Source organism: Calidris pugnax, unplaced genomic scaffold (genome assembly GCF_001431845.1).
Source record: "Calidris pugnax isolate Ruff unplaced genomic scaffold, ASM143184v1 scaffold107, whole genome shotgun sequence".
In the NCBI taxonomy this organism is placed as follows: domain Eukaryota; kingdom Metazoa; phylum Chordata; class Aves; order Charadriiformes; family Scolopacidae; genus Calidris; species Calidris pugnax.
This window is the reverse complement of record NW_015090901.1, coordinates 791,430-818,109: the sequence shown is the minus strand read 5'-3', so window position 1 is coordinate 818,109 and position 26,680 is coordinate 791,430. Positions and strand designations below refer to the sequence as shown.

At 41.8% G+C, this 26,680-nt stretch overlaps 1 protein-coding gene across 1 annotated transcript in view; it reads right to left on the bottom strand.

Moving 5' to 3' along the window:
• The window catches only part of ANO1 (anoctamin 1, calcium activated chloride channel), a 98,570-nt gene that overhangs the window by 50,010 nt on the left and 21,880 nt on the right, over positions 1–26,680 (bottom strand). Inside the window, exons 2-6 of the mRNA XM_014948899.1 lie at positions 12,415–12,593; positions 8,319–8,645; positions 5,651–5,749; positions 3,950–4,101; positions 2,328–2,382 (exon numbers count right to left, since the gene is read on the bottom strand). Coding sequence (XP_014804385.1) covers positions 2,328–2,382; positions 3,950–4,101; positions 5,651–5,749; positions 8,319–8,645; positions 12,415–12,593 — 812 coding nt within the window. The remainder of the gene's footprint in view (positions 1–2,327; positions 2,383–3,949; positions 4,102–5,650; positions 5,750–8,318; positions 8,646–12,414; positions 12,594–26,680) is intronic.

The following is a 26,680-nucleotide window of genomic DNA, read 5'->3' as shown; positions in this document are numbered from 1 at the left end:
TTTTACGATGCGTCGCATTTATTGCCAAATAACCTTTGCACATCTCAGCGCACCGCCCGAGAGGTGAAGGTTTCGAGGCTCGGAGGCAAAGGCAAGTGCTCAGAGGAAAACCACGGGCAAAAGCACCTGCTGCCCGTCGCCTGGCCTGGCTGGGATGTGGTTTCCTGGGGATGCTCGTTAATTAATCCCTGCACTGACGCAGCCAGAGTTTGCCCAATTCGCAGAGGGAAGCGAGCGAGGGCATACAAGGCAAGCCCTGAGGCTCACCTGCCTCGTGTTGTCTTCTAATTCCACTGAGCTAAAGGGCCGTCACAGAATGACTTCCATTTATATAATGGTGTTAGTTTTTTAATAAGCAAGAGGTCTTTGGCTTAGCTTCTATTCACCAAAGACTCACAGGGAGTGACTAGATTCCTGTTCATTTTGCAGTAGGCGGAAGGGTCAATATTTGCACTATTGTTTAAAAACACGTATGAGAAAGGCAGGAGAGAACTTTAAGAAACTAGAATACAAAGAGAAATGCAACCAGGAGAAAATAATGCTGGGAAATATTCAATATGCCTTTTACGACCAGGTGATTTACGGGGATTTAAAAAACAAAGCAACACACAACTTGCATTATTGTTATATACCCAGTGTTACTTGAGTAATTTAAAAAAAACCCCATTCCTCCTCTTCCTCCCAGCCTCTGCTATGAGCTCCTTTGGTTTCAGTCCATTTTTTTGTTAGTCTTGCCCTATGGCACCATTTGGTCTTGCCACCTTCCTCAGACAACCTGTTGTCCACAAATTTTAACTCTTCATTTGCTCCCTTAAGTTTCTTGTACTTACAAGTGTTTTTTTTACTATATATCTAGACATACAAAAGAAAGTCTACAAACAAAAGCTCGGGTTTTTTTTCCCAATCTCAAATCAAACATTTCATCACAAATAAACCAATTCAATGTTTGCCTTTTTCATTGCCATTTCTGTGCTGCTGCAGCTGCCTTCCCTGGTCAAACTCTCCTAAGCCCTGACAACCTGCACTTACATCAAATCACTGCACTTCAGGCTACAGTGAAACTACATCCTGGGGTCCCCAGACTGGAATTTCAAAGCAGGAAAGAGAAGTTACATATCTCACACCCCTTATCACCATAGTAATAAAAGGCTGCTATAATTGTGATATAAGCTCTTTTTGAAACCACTTAGCATCCAAAAGGCTAATGTTAAATATAAGATAAAAGCCCGCTCACAGTCACATTCCAACACAGCGATTAGCAGTAAAATGGGGCAAAGAGTCCACATTATACTTTGAAAAGTGTTGCAGCAAGTGCTGCTTGGCACAGTCCCTTCCAGCTGCCCTGGATGTCACACGAGCTGCCCTCTCCATTCCCCCCTCAGTGGCTATAAAGGTGGTTACACCTTCTCCCCCACTGTATTTTATTTTCTGTAAGTCACAAAGTGCTCAAATGTAGTTTGCGACAGCGTGTTCCTCTATTAGGCTTCACTTCTGTAAGGAAATCTCACAAGTTTAATAACAAGAGGAAAAGCCCCAGGAGCACTGGAGGAATAGAGAGACCCTCCAACACGAAGGCAGGAATGGCTCAGCCCAGTCTCGGGGCTGTGTACGTGTACATCACACTTGCTAACACAATAGGGGCTAATAGAGGCATAAAAAAATGACAAGATGCAAGTTTTTGTCCTTTGTGCATTTGCTTCATGTAAACTTCATTGTTAAATAAAAATCACAAACCTCAACACTTTTAAGACCATTCTAGAGAACGGCTCCCCAAAACTATAAACAATATTCTCTGTAAACACCGGGCTGTTTCACTGGAATTTGTCTTAGGGGATTTCCCAGCATTTCATAAAAGGAGCAATGTAAAGATATGACAAGGTAAGTAAGTCACAGGAGCTGCAGGTAGCTGGTGGCAGAACCAGTGGGAGAATCTGAATCTATTACTTTCTGGTGATATGTCACCGAGGAAACTATGTCCCAGATTAACTGTGAACCAGAAAGAAGATCCGTATTATTTTCCAAATCTATTACTTTCTGGTGATAATGTCACCGAAGAAACTATGTCCCAGATTAACTGTGAACCAGAAAGAAGATCTGAATTACTTTCCAAAAGGCAGCCACCTGCTATCATCAAAGACTATTCATCAGATAAGCTGAAGCTAGAAATGTTTTATTTATAATTACAATAACTGATGTCACAGGCAATGCCTGGTGTTTGGTTAAGAAAGGCAAACTTGCAACAGGCTTTGTACTAAAGCTGGGAAAGGGGTTATTAACACCACGTCTAAGGCACTACCCACCTTAAATTATTTATATACAGTACTTACTATAGTGCTTCTCGTTTTGCTGTCAAAGAAGGAATCTCTGTCAGACAAATCAAATCTGTTAAAAGATTAGAAGGAAGCCCATTAGGTTAAAAAAAAAAAAAAGCCAGTAATTTCCTGCTCTTGTTGACCCTTCAATATTTTCATTTCTCCTGGGGATGTCTCATAGCTAACATTAAAGAATAGCTTGTAGAAACCTCATTAAAAATAAAGTCTATCACAACTCTCCTATTTCAAAGAGGCTGCTTATATGTTTCACGTATAACGTTATTTGTTTTATATATTTATAGGTTTTTCTGAACAAAAGAGACTGTTAACACTCATTTAAGTTGAATTCCCAACCAATGCTGGCCTTGAATTTCTCCTAATAATCTTTACATTTTGTCTGTACCTGTGAGGCCACTTGTGCCTCCCTTATTCAGCAAAGACACGGGTGGTCTCACTGAAAAAAGTCACCACCACAAACAGTGTAAGGCACATCTGCGTCTGAGCTGAGGAGCATTTTTTGGGCTTTCTCTGAGCCACCAGGCTCCATCGCTGTAGGAACATAGAATCACAGAATAGTTAAAGTTGGAAGGGACCTTAAAGATCATCCAGTTCCAACCCCCCTGCCATGGGCAGGGACACCTCCCACCAGACCAGGTTGCTCAAAGCCCCATCCAGCCTGGTCTTAAACACTTCCAGGGATGGGGCAGCCACAGCTTCTCTGGGCAACCTGTTCCAGCATCTCACCACCCTCACAGCAAAGAATTTCTTTCTGGTATCTAATCTAAATCTCCCCTCTTCCAATTTAAAACCGTTACCCCTTGTCCTGTCACAACATCCTACAGGCAATAGGACTTCCAAGTCCAAGAACATCTCAAATGTCACATACGTTGACTGGCCCAACTGAAATACACGTCTCCATTGGTCTTCTGCATCCCTTCATTAAAAACCAAAACCACCATATGTACGGTGAAGAGATCCTGCCCTAGGACTGTTATCTATTCCAGCTGGCACATACATAGACAGAGTCTTCAAAGCTTCTCCGCTGGGACGCTGGCCAAGGAAGAGCAGCAGCAAAGCAATCCAGGGCAGTTGAAACTCTGGCGGGGCCCCACCTTCTGATTTTTTCCTACACCCACCTTTACAGCTATTCTTACGGATCTGCAGTCGATGGCAAAGCCACCGCTGACTTCATAGCACTTCCAAGGACGTGGGCTGGCTGGCAGCACATGTGTGAGCTGCCCACCACCAGGTGAATGAAATTCTTCTGAAATGTATCAACCCGCAGCTTTGGCTACAAATTTTACTGCGCATTTTCTTTCGCTCGGAAAAGAGACTGTTGTAAACCACACGATAAACTGCGTTTGGCAGTCTCAGAGTTGATGTGTGTGGATATAGAGAGAGGGGTTATACACCACAACAGCAGCACAGAGATTTCACAGAGGGGCTCTACAAAGCCTCATTCCTCTACAGTGAGAAAAAAAAAAAAAGAAAAAAAAAGAAGAAAATAAATTTACTGCAAAATGGAAATATTATTTCCCTAATGTAGTGCTGGTATTAGTTTTTCCTTTCACCTTTTCGTGCCTTAACTGAAAGCTGGGACCTGCTGACACGAATGTTTACAGAAAGCTTTGACTTACAGGTGCTGTTTCTCTCTGGAGAAGGGGTAGGAGAGGCGCTTCACCGTCTGAGGTTTGTGTTCTGCTACCTTGGGCTGGATGGGCTCTGTTATTTTTTGGATTACAGAGTTAATCTTTTTCAGCAGCCCGTGGGTCTGATTGATCTGATACATCTGAGTGGGCAAAGAGAAAAACAGTTAAGACTTTATTGCTTTTTACTTATCGGTAAGTGAGAGCGAACTGCAAGGAATAAAGCATCAATTAAATAAATACATCACAACGAGCTATCGAGGAGTAGAGCTTACCTTCTTGGAAACATTCAGAAAGACACAGATGGGCAGGAAAATCAAAACAAGCAAGCAGAGGAAGCCTATTGTTTTACCTCTGAACCAAAACACAACCTGTGATTCCAAATAATCAGGCTTGGAAGTTCAACAGAGATATTCTCAGCACTGACTCCCGAGACACCTGCTCCTCTGGCGTTTACTATTTTCTTGGTGCAATGGGACAAAGAAACAAAGGAGCTACAGAGCCCCTGTGCAAAACAATAGGAGTGGTCTCCTCTCCCAGGAGGCTTTCCTGGGAATACTGTGCAGGTTTCAGAAGTTTCCCCTCTTCCATATAAAGGAACCAAAATATCTCGAATAGTCTACTGCAGTTCTGGAGCATTAATGCAGGAATTGTGTCAGCAGGTCACAAAAGAGGATTACAGGCTTCTCCCTCTGAGACACAAAAACTACATGCAGATCCAGGGCAGGGATCCCACCATAGGAAGATGCTGGAAATAAGGCTTTAGGGGTCTGAAGATGTTCTCAGGCACATTGCTTTGCCTGGCAATGCCTGCAGGCTTAAGTGGCCTCTTTCACACCAAAAAGCCCCCTCACAAAATGCCCACCCTAACTTTTCTTCTGTGGCAAAGCAGCTTTAACCGCAGCATCACAACAGACTTTTTTTATCTCATTGTGCTTCTGATTAGACTCAGTGCTAAGTGAGGCAATAATGGGGATTAATAAGAAATCCAAACCAAAAGCATGGGTTTAGTGTTCTAAGAAGTGATGCTGGGCCTTGATACTGTCTCTTGTTCCATTATAGACTTCCCTCTGCAGTCTGGGACGTGCACTTAGTATGTGTTTAAATATTAATCCATCGCTAAGCTATGCTCACTGAACAGGTAGCTATCTATCATGGATGACTTAGAATTTAGCTCATGATGAAAATAATACTGTCATTTCTTTAATGATATGTCAAGTATTCTGAAAGGTAATTTATTTTGTGGTAGTGGAGTCCCAACCCCTGCAAACATGACTAATGATGTATATGAATAGTCGCTAAACCCAGCGAGGCTAATGCACACAAATTGTTCCTCCGATGTTCATTTTTAGCAGTCTAACATTTTGGCTGAGAAAACCCCTCCAAAACGCACACATAAATTTCCTCATCAATTGCAACCTCTTTTAAAATCTGCTGAGAGGATGAGGCATTGTCTGAAATCACATACAGACAGCAGTAGCAGCCAGGAATTCTTGATTTCCGTTCCTCCTTCCAGTTATTCTTTCTTTCTGCTGTCCCAAGCAAGCAAGTTTGTGACTCTCATTTTCTGTACAGATTAATTAACTACTTTAAAAATGCTCACGGGAAGAAAAGTCTACCTTTGTAAGGTGCTGAGAGATTAACGTATGTTTAAACTATGGCTTCTAGTGGAAAAAAAAAATCAGGACTCACCTTTTTTGTGGGCATCTTGAGTTTAAGAAATTCTGCCTCTCGACACAATACATTCCACGGTGCATGTATTTTTACAAATCCAACTCCATGGATTTTAGTCTTAAAAAAAAGCAAGAGAAAAGGTTACCAATGAGAGGAAATTCAGAATTTTTCTCCTTGTGTTTCACACATCTTTAAGGAATAGTCTATTTCTAGATCTCATTTGAGACAGCCAGTTTCTAACAACAGGACAAGCACTGAACACCTCTCCGTGCTGAACTGCTACAAAATGTGACTGCAAAATGCTCTTGTCTTCCAGAACAATTACCGCAGGGTTAAACAGAGAAAAATTGTTTGGGAAATAAAAGCTAACGACTATGGACACAAGTAGAGGGTAAGCCAGTTAAATTTGAAGCATAGGCAGGCAACCAGCCAAATGGCACGATTTCCCGAGTGCGTTGTAATTAATGGAGCTGAAAGAGTCCCCACTGCCTCAGTATCTCAAAGGACCAGAACTACAGTAAGAAAGAAGCAGCCTCACATACAGATGTGAGTACCTACATTAAAACAATACACTTTTTAATTAGGAAAATGGGTGGGAAGAATTCAATAAAGAAAAGAAAAGAAAAGAAAAGAAAAGAAAAGAAAAGAAAAGAAAAGAAAAGAAAAGAAAAGAAAAGAAAAGAAAAGAAAAGAAAAGAAAAGAAAAGAAAAGAAAAGAAACTGCAGTGAGCCATCAGCTGATCAACAGCTTACAGTCACCCTCGTGTGCTCCTTTTTCTAGCCCCAGGAGATGCACCATGGAAATCCATACATCTGAATTGCTCTTTTAATTATTTTTTAAAGAAAAATGCCTGTTTAGTTCAAAAAACAAAGATAGAATGAAAGAGAGAGAGAAAGAGAGAGAGAAAGAAAAGAAAAGAAAAGAAAAGAAAATAAAAGAAAAGAATAAAAAGTTAATTGTTAATGATAATATTAGTGGTTGCTTGGATCCCAGCAGATCTTCAAGCTCAGTTCTAGATGGCTGGACACAGGGGCTCCTTCTGGCTTTCCCAAGTATACCCCTATTGAGTGCCACGGGAGTTATCACTTCAAAGCCGTTGGACAAATGATATCAAACTAGCAGGCATTCAGAAAACAGAAGAGGAAAAACTTTAATGAACTTTTCTAATCTTGCTACTCTACAAATATGGACAGTTATTATAATAACTAGCCTTCACGCAGAGATATTCTGCACTGGGTTTCTAAAAATTGGTAACTCAGGGGACATAGGTAACTGCCAGCCTTCCCAAGCACCTTCCAATCTACTTCATTGAAGAGCATTTAAGTGACTTAGTAAACATCATCTGTTTTCTTAAACCTTTGCTCTTTTTTTGTAATTAGTAAGGCCTCCAACGCAACTCTGTGGTGTGCTTTTCCAGCCCAAATGATTGCAAGTTTTCCCCGCCCTGCACTGTTGTGCTGGATCTGGAAGCTGATGTAAATCCTTGCAGTTTGCTTTCATCTCTCTACACTTCTCACCTGGTTTGGCATCTTGGACTAAAAGAACAGGGATTTCCCTCTTTTACGGTGCCCTGGCTTGAACCCTGAGCCCTTCTGCATCATTTGAAATCATATTACATGTCATAGGTGGGGACCTCCCATCTCACAAAGAATTTAAATATCTCTGCCTTGGCACAGGCAGGCTTCCAGTTTACTAGATCAACTTGCAAGTTGAACAGAAAGCAATTCTTATTTCACCTGGGGGACAGAGAAGTGTAAGGTTTTCTTGCATTATATCATGCTAAATATATGCTTTAAAAAAATATATATACACCCCATTATATATATATGCCAGTAATTTGTGAATAACAGATGGCAGATTTATTTTTTAACACTCTGATCACAGGTCTGCATGCTTAATCTCAGCTTTTAGATCCTGTAAATAAAACCAGCATAAATGTTTACCCTCTCTCACAGGACTTTCAGGCATATTGGTTGGATCAGTTAATTGTAATAGCCTTCTTTGAAATTAATCTGGCTGTCACTATTTCGACTAATCACACACTGGCAGTACTTCACACACATCATTTTTTTATATAGTCTAATGGTCTTTTAATAGAATATACTGTTTTCAGGGTACAGGTGAAAGGCGTTACAAGCTGTACTGTTCATATCTAAGAATGGAAAGAGCAAACTGTAACACAGACCCATGTGCCCGAGCTAGAGCACGTACCAGGACCTGCTGAACAAATTTGATTCTCTTGAAGTCTGTGCTGAGGTCTAACAATGTCACTCACTGTCTGTATCAGGTATTTTTCATCACAACTGGAATTACCAGTGGATCCAAACCACGGCGGACTGTAAACCCACCAAACTGGGATTAGTGTTGAGAGCAATCTAAGCCTCCCTTCTAGATACGGCAACACATCAACAAGCTGTGTTGCAACAGTGAATGTGCCACAAGTCCTGGCCAAGAAAAGTAAGAAATTTCACCTCGTTGGGGCATTAACAACACTGCGGCCCATTCCTGTGAAGCAAATTAAATCAGAGGGCGAGGATGGCCCTGCCACAACTGAAATCAAATTCTGGAAGAGTTGAGCTTGTGTAACCTTAATCAGAGCCAGGATCACAGGAATGGCTCAGCATCTCCCAGCATTCGACCATCAGTTATTCTCCTTATCTTTAACCATTTGAAATGGCTCCTTACATCCTCATCGCGTTCCAGTTCCAGACCAGCCTCCACGAGATTCCCCTCGTACTCCTCCCGGCGAAACCTCTTGTCGTCTTCATGATAATCCACGTGAGGTTCACTTTCCCTCATTTCCAGCTGCACTCCTTTCCCCGGAAGCGGCTGGTCCTGCTTGGTGCTTCGGGCACTTGAATCATTGTGATGAACCCTCCTGGTGAGCGTCTTCCCTGCCGAGGACTTCTTGTAATGATAAACTAGGATGTAGTCAACTTTTCTCTTGCCATCTCTGAAGTAGAGTCCATATTTGCAGTCAGCATCTGGATTTTTGGATAGGGAATTGAGCAACTGGAAGCAGGGAATGGGGGTGTGGAGAGAAGGAGAGAGGAAAAGAAGAATGAGTACACATGCCAACACCAGACAGACCGTATCCTTGTGTCAAGGACTCCTTGCCTGGAGCACACAGTGACCTGTGTACAGCAGGAGCCCCCCCATGCTACTTACTCAAACAATTTTGCAAGTTAACACTTGCAATTTTACCGATTGACAGCTGGGATTGTATTGGCCAGAAATAAATAGCTAAAATAGCTGGGATTTAATCTAATTACCAGCACACTAGCTCATAAATCAGCTACTTGGTGGATTTGGTTTTCTCCTTTGGGGGTTAATCACCACGAAGATCATCTGTCCTTTTCCACCCAAGACATCTGCGTTTCAATTCTGACAAATAGGTTAATATCATGTGCAAACATTTCTCACTTCTCTTATCTATCATTGCAAGTTCCTATCATCTGAGAAAGAGATCATCTTAGATACAGACTGAAGGGAGCCAGCTGGTTGGGAAGCGCGGCCAAAAATGCCGATGGAGCGTAGCCAGGGAAGTGGGTTCATTGCTTACAGAGTTCATCACTTTTTTTTTCCCCCACTTGTAAAACCTGTGTCACTTTGCAATCTGATGGTGGCAAAGGCTTTACTCCCAGCCTGAATTAATGCTGTGTTAGTGTTGCAAGATGCAAGAAACGCAAGACTCAAAACACAATTCCATTCCCAAACATTTGTCTGAAAGCTGCATGGGGCAACTGCAGAAACATATAAAATTACTAACAATTACTCATTTCCACTTTATGAGTCATGCATGATTCTCAATTCCACTCTTGGAGATGCACAGACCATTTACAAAAACGAAAATTCACTAGCAACTTGCATTTCATTTTACAAGAAATACTATTCACCGAAGTGGCTTTTCAGGGATCAGGGACATTTTCTGGCTTTCAATTTTACAGAAGACTGTAAAGCCTCCACGTGAGGAAAAGGACTTGTGCTCCAAATGATAGCAACTGACCATGAGTTGCAAATCATTTAGGTCAAAAACTGCTTGTTTCATACATAAAATCATGAACTTAAGTTATTTGCAAACAGTTATTTCTACAACAATCCGATTTTTAAATCTCAGATGTAAAGAGCAGCCTCTGAGCTTACTATACAGAATATCACCACCAATACAGCCAAAACTTCACTGAAACCCACCCAGTGTTACACAATTTGCATACTTTTCTGAATATTGCTTCGGGGAGGGAAGGTCCCTCCCTACCATAACTATAAATCAATAAATGTCCCTTTAAGGGACAGTCTGTTCTTCCCTTCTTTCTTCCTGGAGTTTTTCACTCAGACAACAAATTCAAGCAGCAAACCCCATCTTCCTAGGTTTGGAGAGAGGAGGAAGTGCACTGAAGAAGTAATTAGCCAAGTGTAATCAGATGAGTGTGGAGCAGTAACACACAGCAAGAAGCCCAAGATGCCAGGCAGGATGTGTCTGCCGAGGTAGGATCCCTCAATGTTCATTCTTTCCAAAGTGTGACTTGACCATATCTGCCCAGGGCCATGAAGCCCAAGATGCCAGGCAGGATGTGTCTGCTGAGGTGGGATCCCTCAATGTTTATTCTTTCCAAAGCGTGATTTGACCACGTCTGCCCAGGGCCAGCTTGGCTGCAGGTCCCCATCTCCTCAGTCCCTTGCAGTCCCTTTGCTCTGTCCCCTTGCTATCTGCTCCTCTTATGTATTATGGCTCCAAATACATAAATATATCATAAAATAATATATTTGCTTCCACCATGGAGTTCACTCCTTGTCCTATTCCCTCTTTCCCCTGCTCCATGTCTGTCTTATTTAGCCACAACAATATACATTCTTCAGGGCAGAGGCTGCTCATGTTGGTGTCCTATCTAGATATTCCTACTTAATTCTTAAGCATAACTACAACATAGAAGACCATTAATAACTATTACTTTCTGATGGCTTCATGATTCATGGCATGCACCTGTGAATGCAGAATATTTTTTAAAGCAAGCTGACAATCTGCTTGTGGCAGGCAACTCAGTTCTGCAAATTTCTATAGAAACAAAGTATTAAGAAATAGCAACTAAGTGGATTTTCAGGATCTAATGCCTCTTCAAAGTCAACAGTTGTAAACTGTATCTTGTTGTAAACAAGATACAGAAACACTGAGATCTCTGTTAAGATCACAGAATCACAGAATCTTCTAGGTTGGAAGGGACCTTAAAGATCATCTTGTCCAACCGTCGATGTGTTGATCTTATTAATTAATTAAACTTCAATTTCTGAAAAATTGGGCTGAACCAACAGATGTTCCAGTAAGTGCATGGAGGTAAAACAGGCAAAAGACTCTTAATTAATTAAACTTCAATTTCTGAAAAATTGGGCTGAACCAATGTTCCGGTAAGTTCATGGAGGTAAAAGAGGCAAAAGACTCAAGACTCCTACCACTTCCTACCTTTGTTGGACTGACTTTATGAGGGACAGCAACTAGTTGCTCTGTTCCAGAGCCTAATAAATAAAGGAAACGGGCAGGACTGAAGATAGTTCCAGAAGATGAGAGCAGAGTGTGCCAGATGTTTCTACCTGCTTGGGGAGCTCAGGAGAGATGAGCACAGCCCAGCCCCAGCCCCTCTTCTCTTGGAGCACACCTTGGGTGGGGGATGAGAAAAGTGGCACTGCAAATCCCTAGTTTTTCTGTTTATTTGAGCTGCTGCCACTGGGAAGGGGACAGGTGACACCACAGGAACTGGATGAGAGCTTCTTCCTATTTTTTTCAACTTTCCTGTTGAAAAGCTGACCCTTGTGGGGACTCACTGACAATTTAGGAGAAGGTGCTGCACTGTGGAAACTAAAGCCTCAATAAATACCTTAATACATGAGAATAGCTACATCCTACTGTGAAAGGGATGCAGCCAAAAGACTAGAAGAAGCCTCTTGGTCCTGTTTTAAAGAAAGAAATGGTGAGGTTAGTACCACACTAGAATGTGGCACTCCTAGGCCACATCTTTTCTCACAGTGCTGCTATGCTGAAATGGAGAGGGAGCTGCATGACTGAGACCATGTAAGGGTTGTGTCCCTTTGGTTGCAAATAAGACACAGAAAAGATATTTCAGTTTTACCCCATCAGGAGGGACGTTTGCACTCTGACAGAATTATTCCTCCACACTCCATACTAATTAAGCACAAGCACAATGAATCAAGTATTTCTTTTCCTGGTACATCTTTCCCCAGCGAGATCTGTTACGTAGCCTGCTCCACCTCAGTTTTTTCATCTGAATAAGCTCCTTTTTATGTATTTACGACACAACCAACTCCTAATCCTGCTGGGTATCATATTACTAATTTTCTTTAAAATCGGTGTTAAAGAATTTAACTAAGGCACAATTAATGACACTGGAAATCCAACCTCTATGGTGTGCTACGGACTAATAGTTTAACGTTACATACAATAGCTTTCACATGAAATTTTAGACATTTTTTTTGTTGTTCTACTCTATATGGGCGAAGAGATTTGAAGGTTGCCAGATTGATTACTCTGAGAATAGCCGACTCCTTCCAACGCTACAGGTTAAATAAGGATCCCTGGCTTCCCTTCTTCACAGCAAAGAACAAGCCCCACTAAATCAGCATGTACTGTGCCTGGTGGCAATCCTCCTCAGCACTTCTGAAAAAGAGAGGGAGAGGATTTCGGAGCATCCTGGGAATGGAAAGAACGAGAAATAAGCTAGGGGGTAAAGCACAGTATGCCAGTTAGGACACATCAGGCAAGTCCTTTACTCACTGTACTCTCGTGCTGGTCGTAGCCTATATCCTCAATAGCTCGGATGTTGATAATGTGAATCCCTTTCTCCTCAGCAGGTAGACAGGAGTATTTCTTGTTCACCCTCATTCCTGTCTCCTCCGGAGCCTCGTTGAGATCCTCTGGCAGAAAATCCACCCCATGAAACTCACTGTCTGAGTCTGAAAAGAAAAGGAACAATTTCATCAAGACACTTTAATCCCAACACTTGCTCCTCCCAGAGCCACCCAAGCTGAAACGTATCCTGTTCCTGCCTTCTTCTGCCAACAAGCCCATTTGCAGGGCTCCCACCCCTTCCCAGTGCCTCCTATCTCAGCTTTCCTGCAGCCCTCTTCAGCCCCACCTAGGTTTCCTCCTCCAGAGCAGTAGCACTCAGCTAACTTCTCTGCATTGTCTCAGGATGTGTTTACTGTATGGTCTACTGTATGATTAAGAGAAGGAAAAAAGGGGAAAAAATTAAACAGTCCAAGAATTAGCTGGTGACAATAGATGTTATGGCATTTTTCCCCTTTTCAGTAGGCATTTTCTCCTTCAATAACCACTTGTCCATGCTGAAAATTGAATTAGTGAGTTTCCTCTCAAGTATCTATGTACTGCATAGGATATACTGAACCATTCTTATTTGAGTAGTCAGAGGTTTCCTCCCTCTCAACCCATACCATTTCCACTTATTATTTAAGTATATAGATACTACAAACTACAAAAAAAAATATCACTATAAACTGAGTAAACAGATAACTGATGAAATGCAAACTGGTGTTCACATATGTGCATTTACGCCAGCAACTGAAGACGAAGTTTTCCAAGATTTGATTCATTTTGACATTGAAGTAAAATACGGCAGCATTACGCCCTTTTTTAAAACCACACAGGACCAGAATTTGCTTGTGAAAAGACTGAAGATAAAGCAAGAATTTTAGAATTTAGCCTTGAATGGGTACTAAATTAACTCTCCCCAAAAAAACAAACACCAAAAACATGCAGAGGAGTGTGCTTTCATAGCAGCTATATTACAACAGTTTGTTGCTGCAACTGGCTCAACACTGTCTCTGGAGCAGATAGCAGCAGATAGCACAGAAACTGCAGAGAAGTAGCCCATTAGGAAAAGTACATCCCTCCTACCTAGAGCTGCCACTGAGCTTATGATGAGGTAAAGACAGATACCACATTTTAATTAGCTATGTCTTAGCCTAAGAGCATGTTCCTCCTCTTCACCCAACTACCCATCTGGATTTGGTGGAATGGATGATGTGGAAGGGAGATAGGGAAAAATCTCATTCCCCAACAAGTTTGCAGATGACATGAAACTAAGGTTGATGGTTGATAAGCTGGAGGGTCAACGTGACACTTCAAGGTGTCCCCACAGGCTGGAAAAATGGGCTGAGAGCAGGCTCATGAAACTCAACAAAGTCCCCACAGGCTGGAAAAATGGGCTGAGAGCAGCCTCATGAAACTCAACAAAGTATGAAGTTGTACATTGGACAGACCAGTCTCAAGCACAAGCACAAACTCGGAGTGGACCAGACAGAAAGTAGCTCTGCAGAAAAGGACCCAAGGGTCCTGGTGGACAGGTTTGAAGTGAGTGGTCATCTTGAGTGGTGAAGGATAGCTGCATTCTGGACTCTGTTAGTAAGAAAGCAAAGACAGCAAGTCTAGGGAAGTGATTTTCTCAACTATTTGGCACTTGCCAGAGTACAGCTAGAGTGCTGTGCCCAGTTTTGGCTCCCCAACACAAGCAGGACATTGACAACCTGAGCAATGAGGGTGATGACATGATGGGGAAAGGGCCCAGCAAAGCTGCAAAACACCATCCATCCCCGAAGGTGGCCAGAAGTTGACCACACGTGGTGCCAATGTGACCCAACCTTAATGATGGGAGGGCACCGCATGAACCTGCAATCCAGGTTCTTCACAGTGACACGCAGAAGTTCTCATGGACAACAACCTGCAGCAGCAGAGAAGGAAGGTGTGGCCAAAGCCTTGGCACATTTCTTGAGTTTATCAGAATAAGTTAAACATTATTAGTATGTGCAGAAGAAGCCATGCTTCTCTGGAATTAGTAGTCATGCTTCTCTGGAACTCGCAAACACCTCAAGTTTGTGGATATTAATTTCAGTTTCCTGTATCTGGGATATTTGCTGCCCCAAGCAATCCAATACAAGCTGCCTGCTTTCCTAGGAACTGCAGTGCTTATTAATACCATCACCTTTGCATAAAGGAAGAATGCTTGAAACAACTTTCTAAAAACAATAGCCGAAGTGCTGTAGAAGTCCTTGGTTTCCTCTTTTCACACGTGTACCGAATAAAGCCTAGTTACTTCAGCAGATTACAGGGGCTATTAGAAGAGAAGAACCTTTTACTGCCTATGAATCTGAATATTTTGTGTAACTCATAATAAACCTGTGAACTTTTCAGTGCAAGTTTCAAAATTGCTATTAGGATGCAATATGTTTAGAGCAGAAAATCGTAAGCTTCATTGAGTCCAAATAAGCTCCCCGTGCTCCACAGCTGCACTTCTGAGCAGCATTTGTTAAGTCCCTGGTACAGAGCAAGGAGACCTGCTGAAATGATTCAGTGCTATTGTGCAAGCCCAAACAATCACCCATCCGCAGGCACCTATTTACATTTCTGTTTATACATCAGTAGCTTGGCAATCTCGCAAAGAACAAATACTTAAGGTAGACAATGAATCATATGATTTTGGTTTATTAGGACTACTGGAAAAGATGTGAAATGTGAGAATTTTATTGATGCAATCTTAATTACAACAAGTTTGATTTCTGTACTCGGAGATGATGTCAGGATTTAATACTAAGTAAAGCCATCCAAACCACTTTAGTAATTACAAACGCACAGGGATTATAACTAGTTCACTTATGCCGATTTGGCAGAGGTCAAAGCATTCTGTTGCAGAACACAAAGTATCTTTTTATATGGAACGGAGTATTTGAAAGACTAAAAAACATTAATCTCTATTTTGAGTTAATCATGCTAAACAAGGACAATAATTTAATCTCAAAATAAATTCACATTCAAAATTATTTATGGCAAAAGAGCAGATGTAATATGAAGAGCACAAAGCACATTAACGTCCTAATTCAGCTTCAGTCACATCTTAATCACTTTGTTAGGAGCTATAACAGAAGAACATTGCGAAAATTGCCAGCTTTGCTGCCTTCTAACATTGACCAACCCACTCTCATCTATTTACTAACCAGAAAACACTAAAACAAAGACTTGAAGAAGTGCTCAATGTATTTCAACACAGCCATATGACCAATCAGCCCTTTCTCCTCCACATCCACAGCTGATGTTGTTCAGAAACCTATGGATTTCGAGACAGCTAAGTTCCTAATATTCCTGGAACATAGACTCAGACCCACTTGATGCTCCTTTTACACTTTATTACATATTGCTTTGTCATTTCACAGAATCACAGAATCATACGGGGTTGGAAGGGACCTCTGGAGATCATCTAGTCCAACCCCACTGCTAAAGCAGGTCCACCTAGAGCACATTGCACAGGAATGTGTCCAGGTGGGTTTTGAATGTCTCCAAAGATGGAGACTCCACCACCTCTCTGGGCAGCCTGTTCCAATGTTCTACCACCCTCAAAGCAGAGAAGTTCCTCCTCATGTTTAGATGGAGCTTCTTATATTCAAATTCTTGCCCATTTCCTCTTGTCCTGTCACTGGGCACCACTGAAAAAAGACTGGCCCCATCTTGACACCCATCCTCTAAGTATTTATAGGTGTTGATCAGATCCTCCCTCAGTTTTCTCTTTTCCAGACTAAAAAGACTCAAGTCCCTCAGCCTTTCCTTGTAAGAGAGATGCTCCGGGCCCCTCATCATCTTTCTAGCCCTCTGCTGTATCCTTTCCAGCAGTTCCCTGTCCTTCTGGAACTGGGGAGCCCAGAACTGGTCCCAGTGCTGCAGACGGGGCCTCCTCAGGGCAGAGCAGAGGGGCAGGATGACCTCCGTACACCTGCTGGCCACACCACAAGGGCACATTGCTAGCCCATGGTCATCTTGTTGTCCATCAAGGCTCCCAGGTCTTTTTCCTCAGAGCTGCTCTGCAGCATATTTCCCAATATTTGCTACAAATCACAAAACACCCTGTCAAGTATACAATATATACGGATATACTTTAAAGTATTCCTTGCCTGTCTCAAAACATCCACATTCTGGTAAGTGCAGAACGCTGAAAAGCGCTTGATACCAATTTTAATCCCATCCTTGAACTAGGTTAGAGAAAGTATTTGAGTATTTGGCGAACACTAGATGTGTACAGAATTTCTACCTTCCTTTGCTCAGGCGCTGCCAGGTAATTCCTGTATTTGCTGCTAATGAGCCTGTATATATAATGACAGCCCTTGAGGCAGCACTTGTGTTTTGGAACTGCTCCATGGGGTATGTGACCATACACGTATCTTTACAGCTGTCCCCTTTTGGTTAGGAGTGAGGTAACACGGGAGAGCAAGAAAAAGAAGACACAGAAACAAGACATTTGCAGCAACTCTCAAGCTACCTACAGAGATCCTGGGATGTCGTGGGTTACACTGACCAACCAGCTGCAGTTCAGAGCAAGAAGATGCTGCAATGACCTTGAGAACTGCAGAGAAGTTAGAGATATCTTAGCCATTCTGAAATGACTTCTCTGTCGGATGCAGCAGGTATAAGGAGCTCTGTGCCATTTCCAGTACAAAATAAGCAAGCTCTATATTCACCAGAAGTGGATAAACTTCTATTAATCACAGAAGTGCGAGCACAAGGATAGAAACTGGTGCATGAAAAGATCAGAAGAGACAAGTACATTACAACATTACAAGGAGAGTCTGTCCATGTCTTGTGTCTTTGTGCTTGTTACTTCTTCCCCTGAATCTCCAATGAATCCCTCATTCTGAACAATATGGGCAACAACATTAAATTAATAAGAAACCCCTCAAACTTGCCAACATCTGCTCCTTTGTTCAAACTTCAGTTGCAGCTGTAAAAGTCCTCAAGCTCTTGTTGCAAAAAATAACGCTAATTAATTAACTAACAATAACTTTTCCATCACAGAAATGTGGCACATTATGCTATAGCCTTTACTCATTTAGACAATGCTTCTTCATCAGACTTCAGTGACCAGGTGAACCAGAACTGAGTATCTGCTCTGGAAATGGGTGTATTTTCTCCATTACTAGCCTCAGCCTCTATCAAATAGCTTATTAACATTATATTCATAATCATGCATAACCACTCAATGTTCTCAGTGGAAAAAAATTCATTAAAATAAATGGAAAACTGCATTCACACAATGCAGACTTTACAGGACCATCCCACGCTAGCTCTAAAATAAGCACCATCAAGCCAGCATGAGTATATATAAACAAATGAACAACTATTTCACTGCTTAACCTGAAACTAATAACTTTGCTGGAGCTAGCTTCTCTTATCTCCCCTTGTTTTCTTTTTTAGGGAGTATGTTTAAGAAAGTGGCTAGAACAAAAAAGTCGTAAAGACATCTGAGTCAGCTGTCCCAGTTGTTCTCAACAAAGAAGAATACAAGACCATGTGATTTAAGACTTTTACATGTCCACATTCTTATCTTTTTGCCTTATATAAACTGTGATAGAATTCAGAATGAAAAATTGAGAATCCCACAGGGAAAGTTCCCTGAGCGAATTGTTTTAAAGGAGGCACACCACCAATTCTTCACAAAAGTTTCTGAATTAATTAGAGTCCTTAAACTGAAGACATGTGTTTCAAATGAATTATCAAGTAAAAGCGCTATGTGGAAGTCCCAGAACTGGTAATGACCCTACTGTGACAGGGACCAAGCATATTAAGGAATTCATGCACACACACATATATAAATATTTGTAAAAAATTAAAATACACACGCATATACACTTAAATATAGGTTTTCTATTTTGTTTATACTATGCTCTTTCTGCAGAAGAAATGCTAGTGCATGCAGTATGTCAGATATTTTTTGGATTGGGGTTCTTGTAAAACAACTCTGATAGATACAGAGAGAAAAATGCCTTAGTGTGGTTTTGCTTACGGTATATTGCCCCCTAGCAGCAGAATCCTCCTTCAGCACATTCTTACCCATTTCTTTACTCCTTATTTCTTCCAAATTCAAAGCTACAGGCTAATACTTGGGCTAAGAAGAAAAAAAAAAAAAAAATCTCACAAGTGACTCACCTATCACTTTCTCCTCCTATTTGTTTGGTGGTTTGTTTTTTTTTTTTCCCCTACTGATATATTAAAAGACTGTCAGATTTGGAGCCCGAAATCCCTGCTTCGTCCTGGGGAGAAATAAGGCACGGCAAATGTCAAGGAAGCCTCAGCTGGTGCCACCTCACCAGCGTGTCTCATTCCTGCCCTATGGGTCATTCCTCCTGGCCCGCGGAGCTCTGCCGTGGGACGGCCAGCGAGGATACCCGCTGCTGGCAAGGAGGGGAGTTCTTTTTTGGGACACTGACACCTGTTTACGAGGCACTGGCCCGAGACCAAGAGCCCGGTCAGGAACCGCAGCGCTCTCCAAGGAGCACTCGTCCATGTCCTGAACTTTTGTCCTGTTCAAAGTCCAGAAGTTAAGCACTGATTAGATCCGCATCTGCGATCATTTGATTTAAATCGTCCCTGGCCTCATCCCAGCCAGATGTTGCCTCTCCCTGCCTTCATCTGGAGATGAAGGAGGTTGCACTAATACCATGGATCGGCCTGGCAGGCAAAGGGCTGCTGTAAAAGGCAACTGACCTCTCCCTGGGGTGAGATTAATGCTTTCAGGGATGTTGGCACCTCCTTTCCACCCGCCTGTAGAGGTGACTCCCTGCCCCTTTGATGTCCTCTCGCACCACGCTAAGTAGGACACCCTGGAACTCACCCATCTCCTTCGTTTTTGCATTTATTTTAAAACCTGGCCATAGCCTAGTTCTGCCCAGGGAAAAGGCAGAACTTAAGGAAGCAAACAGGAGGTTATGATCCAATCCATTAAAAAAAAAAAAAAAAAAGATTGAACAGTGAAATAAAACTTGGGTTTCAAGGACAGTTTCCTTTACAGAATAGAAATACTTTTAAAGCAGGACAATCTTAATATAGCTGGTGCTGACAACTTCGTTAGCACTTCGTATCACACTGAATGGCAAGAGCCCATTCAGAGACTTTGTGTCCAGTATTTGAAATCTGAAGTCCAGAATCTGAAAACCAACTCCTGTCACGTGGCGGGGAGAAAATGCAGCTCCTGGCAGGATTATTTGAAACATCAGCTCGCTTAGCTGTATTTCTCAGTACTGACATATCAACGATGGGTCTCCAGAGTGGGGCTGCAGCTTTCCTGGAAGGCTGTCTACAGCTTTAAAGTTATTGATCTATTATTATCAGCAACATGTCAAAAGAAGGGTAGAAGGACACACAACTATGACATCATTTCTATTTCTGCCCTTCTATTTTTGTTTTTAAAGATTAATTTACTGTCTTTGCTGTATGTAGCCCTAGGCTTGAACACATCTCATCTGACAGAACCCTTGTGAAATGGGAAATCTAAAAATGAAGAGCAAATTACCTGAAAACTGTAATGATAGTAGAATGAACATTTTGGTTGAAATGACATTTTCAACAGCACATGAAGGTCTGGTAAATATAAATTCCACCATAACAGGACTCAGACTACCTGTTTATTTAGAACCTGGAAAACCCCACATTTCATAAAACCACACAAAGCTCCCCAAGACAAATTGCACTCTTTTCCCTGCAACTAACAACTATTTAATGGTCGATTAAGTAAGTCTGTTTTCAGACATGTTTCTAATATACTTAAATCAAGCCCTCTTCTTCTACCAGACACCGGAAAAACATTTCAAATTTGCTTCTGTTGCTATTCCACAAAAAGCAGTGCTAACACCAGGCTCAAGTCCACTGCAGAATGTTCTTTGTAAACTCTAACTGGAGTTTTATCAATTATTTCTGTAATCTAATAGCACTTCACAGCAAAACAGACAAAACGAGCAAAGCTCTGCTCCTAGTTACTTTGCTACACATACAGAAGAATTCTTGCAACTTCTTTTTTTCCCTTTTTTTTTTTCAGTTTATGTTCGTTCTAATGAGGGCAGAATCACTGGAGGGGTTCACTGAAATGCATCAGGACTACAAAATACAGAAGAATTCTTGCAACTTCTTTTTTTTATTTTATCCTTTTATGTTAGTTTTCATGGGGGCAGAAGCACTGGAGGGATTCACTGAAATGCATTGGGACTACAGGCTTTAATCCTCTTTCCTACGTGGGTTACTGTTGACTTCCAAAACACCCACTGATGAATTTCTTGAACGCACTCTGCAATGTCATATCCTGAGTTAGACGTATCGTGAGAACAAGAGGATGGACTAGATATGAAAGATAAACTGAATTCGTGCTCTATGAATCCCATTTGTTATGTTTTGAAGGGTTATGGTGCTCATTTTTGTTTGTATGTTCCGAGGGAAGGGAGTTTTTAAACCAATGGGAGCAGTAAGATGAAAGGGAAAAAAAAATACTAAAAAAAGAGATTATGGGGAGAGAATTGGTATGTATTGGGACAATGTATACCTAAACTCTCACAGCAGCTTTTAAAGATATCTAAATACATTTAAAATATATTCTCCTTTAGCAGGCCATTACAAATAGCTCCTTATACCAAACATAGGAAAATGAGGATGCAAAAATTATCAGTTTCACTGTTAAAATGTTAGTTACAGACTGCAACCCAGGCTGAGGCCACAGCATATACTGACTGGCAAAGCAGCTCTTGATCCAAGAGGCCTCCCATTTAAAGTCCTAATCTTGAGACATTTGCACTTGTACTTAAATTTCCATACATCAGAGTCACGAGGGCATTCAGACTGCATAGACGTAGGCACGGATGCCCTGAAAGGTTCTGCTAACATGATAAAAGATATTTTTGACGACAGTCACCCTGTTCGGTAACTGCACCTCTTCCAGGTTTGGGCTGGAAGAGCCAGTCACTGTGGGTGGGGTTTTGCCTGGCAGAGCTCCACCTTCTATATGTTCTTTGGGTGTGCTGAAGCAGGTGGAGCTGATCTGATAGCGAGAAGGTGGTAGGCAATATCCATCCATGGTGCCCAGTGCAATTTCTAACTCTGTACTACTTGAGGAAATAAAACCAAAATCCTGCCCTGAGCAAAAGCTTGGTTCAAGCAGCTTTTCATCATACCCCAGCAGTTTTCACTTGGATGAGGAGCAACATTGCTGTAGGACAATAGACTGTTTCACTGGCATTGAGACAATCTCTCTCTCCTTCAGCAAGTGAATGCAAATCGATGAAGAAGAAAAGCTCTATTAACTCTTGTCTATCCATAAGAATGCCATTCCCTGAGTTCCCCAGTCCTTGGAAGTTGAGGCATATCAAAGGGAGAAGACTTAAGAAGTGACTGTACAACCAGGTGGTCTCCTCCTCATTGTTAAGAAAGAGCTGAGATTTGGCTGCCACAAAGAAGCAGATGCTCCAGGAAGGTGCCCTGTGCCAGAGGGTGCAAGAAACACATAGTAAAGGAAAATAAATACTCCTGCTTAGGATTCCTGGTGGTCCCATCTTGGGTGGCAAAATTCTTAGAGCAGAAGACTAACCCGTGAGCAAAGCCAGCCTCTCTTCAGTGCCGGCGAGAGGAAGGATTGGGCCAGTGCCTCGGTAAGGCATTTCAAGACCCCCAGATGAAAGGCACACTTGAAATGTTTGAGCAGAGACACACATTCTTTGCAGTTTGTCCCTCAGCAGGGAAGCTGATAATGACAACAGCGCCGAGCCCAGGCTCACCAAGTCTGTTCCTTAATGAGCTTTTTCACTATCTGGTACATCTTTATATCAAAGGAGGAGTCAAGACCCAGTCTAAGTGTAAACTGCTGCCCTGTAGGTTTTGTAACAGGGGACACACTGACTAAAAAGGCTCGATTATCCAAAGGCACACTGGTCAATCCACGTCTAGTACCAAAGAAGAGGAAATTGCCACGAAATTGCTGTCAGCAGTAAAATGGAAAGAAGCAGAGCATGGAGGGCTCTGTGGGTGCTGCAGGTGGTCAAAGGCAACTGGGCCAAAATCCCCATCCAGATTTCCAGGTTTCATTCCTAACTTGCTCCCATTTGTTCTTCAGTGGTACTTTTCCAAAAGGAGCTCAGGATTCACACCAAAAAAAGCAGATTTCTGCCTGAAGGCAGTCATGTCCGCAGCCAGCACTTAACTGCTCCTCATGAGAGGGCAAGGAGGCACTGACAAAAATTAATGGTCAAAAGATATTTTAGCCATCACAGTGAAGAGATTTTAGTGAAATACAACCACGAAAATGCATCACACCCCTGCGTTCAGTGATGGTCTGCATGAAGAGACTCTGGGTAAGAAAGGAAACAGCAACTTCTGCCAAGAGTAAGCATTTGACATCAATGCAGATAGAGAGAAAGAGAGAAAACATTATTTGTTTTCATATTTCCTGAGAAAGACATTGAAGATGTTGTAATCTTGTTATTTATAGAGGGCCAAGGTTTCATCCTAGAATTTAGGAGAGGAATTTATTTTCCTCTAAAGTGTGATTAAGTTTATAAGCTTAAGACAAGGTTTTATTGTGTTTTTCTGTTTTGGTTAGCAGAATAATATTTCACTTGCTGTCTTCTTTTTTTTTTTTTTGAAAAAGGAAAATGTTCTGTTCATTTATCTGGTAAATGTTTATCAGTTCAGTGAAAAAAACCTAAACAATGGAATAAAAAGGAATTAAACTTTAATATATTGCTTATCTTCAAGCATTGAAACATTTAGAAAAACAATACTCTGCATGAAAAAAAATTCTCGTTTTACCAAAATATTTAGTAAAGTAATTTCTCTGGATACTGTTCTTTATTATAACTGTTATTCCATAACCTTTTTCAAAATATATTGTAAACTGCTATTTGCAAACTTTATTGCTTTGTAATAACACATATTCTGTGTTGGTTGGTAAGTTCAACCGGTTTACAAAACACATGATGCATTTTTGCCAGTGTGATTTCTAGTCTCATGAATAGTCTCCATATTTTTAAATATTTTTTTTAAATATTCAAGATCTTCAGAAATTACCTTGAAGTGATTACTTTTAAACCTGCAATAAATTTATCGCTGATTAAGAGAAAGAAATCTTATTCTCCCTTACCATGGTAATGATGTCAACACTGGTATTTAAAGGAATAGAGGGCAATTAGGCAAATATAAATAAAGGTGGCGCAATTCTGACTGATTTCAAATCTAATGGAGATAACTCACTCGTAACGTCCTTGAACCATTTGCTTTGCTATCCTTTTGGATGTCTGGAACCCAAAGCTGTTGCTATTTTTTATTATGACTGGCTCTGTACCGGAGATACTCTGTGAAGTGATGTGACAGAGCAACGGTGGTTATGGTGGAACAGGTGTCGTAACGCTGGATCAGCTATTGCACAATGCATTATTTGAGAGACATATGATATTTAAAATATTTTAAACAGTTGCAGTGATTGAAAAGAAATTCCCAGGGGTGTACGTTTTTATTTTCACACTGTCACTCTCCAGCCCAACTCAAGACCGAGACTCAAGCTATGTCAGATCTTCTCCCTGAGGAACAGCTTCCAAGCAGTTCCTCCAGCAGCAGTGAAGAGAGCAGAGTGGAGTACAGACATTTTGTCTACCACCAATACATACATAAATGTATTAGTGCCCCCAACAGCGGGTAGTGACTGCAACCTCTATCAATGACCACACGTACTTACACGAGAAAATATTTCAACATTACAACACATGTAATGTTTCTCAATCTATTTATCTAAGACTTCTTTCCCAATAATTTTAATCTCTAACTATATTCCTTCAGGAACCATTCATAACTCAGACCAACAGTTTATTTTCCTCATTCCTTTCCTACCTCTGGGCTGGTTCTTGCCTGTGAAGCCTCCATGACTGAAGGCAGGAAGAACACTGAATGCCACCACAGCACGGCTCCAAACAAAGCAGCCCAAAAAGATGCTTCAAGGAGACTTCAGAGAATGCAGAAAGTCTTATTGATTAATGTCCCACAAGAGTACATCACAAAATGGTATTGTGGAAGGCTGGATGCTCTAATAGTACTGAAAATTGGAGTGAGTATAAACATAAGTATGACTTGACCCAAAGCTTTTGGAGTGCCAGTTCTCACAGGAGAAAACATCTACAGACTGATGTTGTCACCCCCTGAACATCATGTTCCAGTGGAAAAAAAAAAATGCTTCATCGCACCTACTCCAGCCTTTGTAACAATTCCCACAGTGCCCTATCGGGATCTCCCCAGACAAGAAAATATCAAGTGCTTTCTCTGCTAATCTTTCCTCTTGCTAATCAGCCCTCAGGCTTTTAGAAAGGACTCAGCCTGTGACCTTTTAAACAAGATTTAAGAAGCCAAGCACCAAAATTAGCCAATTGTAGAAAAATCCGTATCTGAAAGGCTACTTTTCATAGCAAAATTATTACTTGCTGGTTTGACAGAAAGGGACACATCTCGCTAATCTTGAAGCTTTTTAGCACTTGTATCCTGTTTGGCTTTTCTCCTTATGCCTATTTATTTGGGAAATTTATGGTGCGATTCCCAGAGGCTTGGATGGCGTATCGCTTAACCACTTCAGTAAACAATCTGGAGTACTGTTTAAATATGGAAATGCTTAGTAGCAGCACAACCAAAGTGACTGGCTGTGCTCCTGCTATGCCTTAGGAAACAAAGAGGGGGGGAAAAAGGGATCTTCTTGAGCAGGCAACGATTTACCTTCCCTTGTCCCACCAACATCACTGGGGCACGGCACACAGCTGTAAGATTTACAAACCGCAAAATATTGATTCAGTTCAGCAGATAAAAATTTCCACCCAGCAATGACCTTTTAGAACTCTGCCCCTCTGAACGAAGCCTTCTTGCTTCATCATCAGGAACCAAATGAAGTCCACTGGTTGCACCCTCATGGGTCGCAGTCCTGACCAAAGCCTTCTTGCTTCATCATCAGGAACCAAACGAGGTCCACTGGTTGCACCCTCACGGGTCGCAGTCCTGAGGGGTGCAATGGCTGGCAGTTTAAGCTGGGATGCCAAGCTTCTGCAATCCCAAAAGCCATCAATATCCCCACCACTGGCACGAGGTCCGTTCTGCCCTTGAGCTGAAGTCTCTTTCTCCTGGTTTGTGGAAGTCTACTTCGACGGGTGCAATGGCTGGCAGTTTAAGCTGGGATGCCAAGCTTCTGCAATCCCAAAATCTATCAATATCCCCACCACTGGCACAAGGTCCGTTCTGCCCTTGAGCTGGAATCTCTTTCTCCTGGTTTGTGGAAGCCTACTTATTGGTTTTACCATTTACTGAGAGTTCTGCCCCCTCCTTATTGGTTTTACCATTTACTGAGAGTTCTGCCCTTTCCTTTGTAGGTACCAAAGACAAGGCTGTTTCTGCTCAGGTCCCAATGACAATAAATTTCTCGAACTTTTCAGAGTATGTGAAATAGAGCCACATGCAATGGGGTAAGGCACACCTGACCACACATTTTTTCTGCTTTCTAAATCCAATCTCTCGTGTAAACTCCTGTATAAAACACCTCCTCACAGAAACTGGACTCGCTGTCCACAATGAATATGTATGATTCCCTCTACTGAATTAGCAGGGTGATCAGCTGGGGATCTTCTGAGGCTACACTACCACCTCATGAACCTCACCTCCAAAAAACAGCTGAGATTTTTCTTGCTCAATCTCTAGAAAACCTCACCAGGTACATCAGCTCCTCTCTCATGTGTCATTTTAGGGACGACCTTGTAAACCTCTGCTTTCTTGTAAATCCAGCAGAAATTGGTAACAACTTCAAGTTGCTGGATTGCCTGAGACCCCTCAGGAGGATGTAACAAACACTAATGCAACACTCCTCCTCTCTCACGGCTGCCTTCATCTTGTTCTTGGGAGACACTTGCTGTTGAGAACTTCTAGTCATGACTGGTAACAGAGGTGCTCTCAGAGCAGAACAGAAGAAAACAGTGTCAAACCAACTTGCAGCTGACACCTTATAATTAATCTGCACGTCCACTGCCTGTCCACCCTGTGCCCAAAAGCAATGGGACTTCTTGATTTCCAGGAACACCCACAAAAATATCTTTCCTATGACTTTAATTCCTTTCCAAGCCCATCAGGAGTCTCAGTACAGTGGAACGTGGTTTCTGCTCAAACACAGGCTGTTCCTAATCTTCTCCAAGGGTATCACATGGTAGTT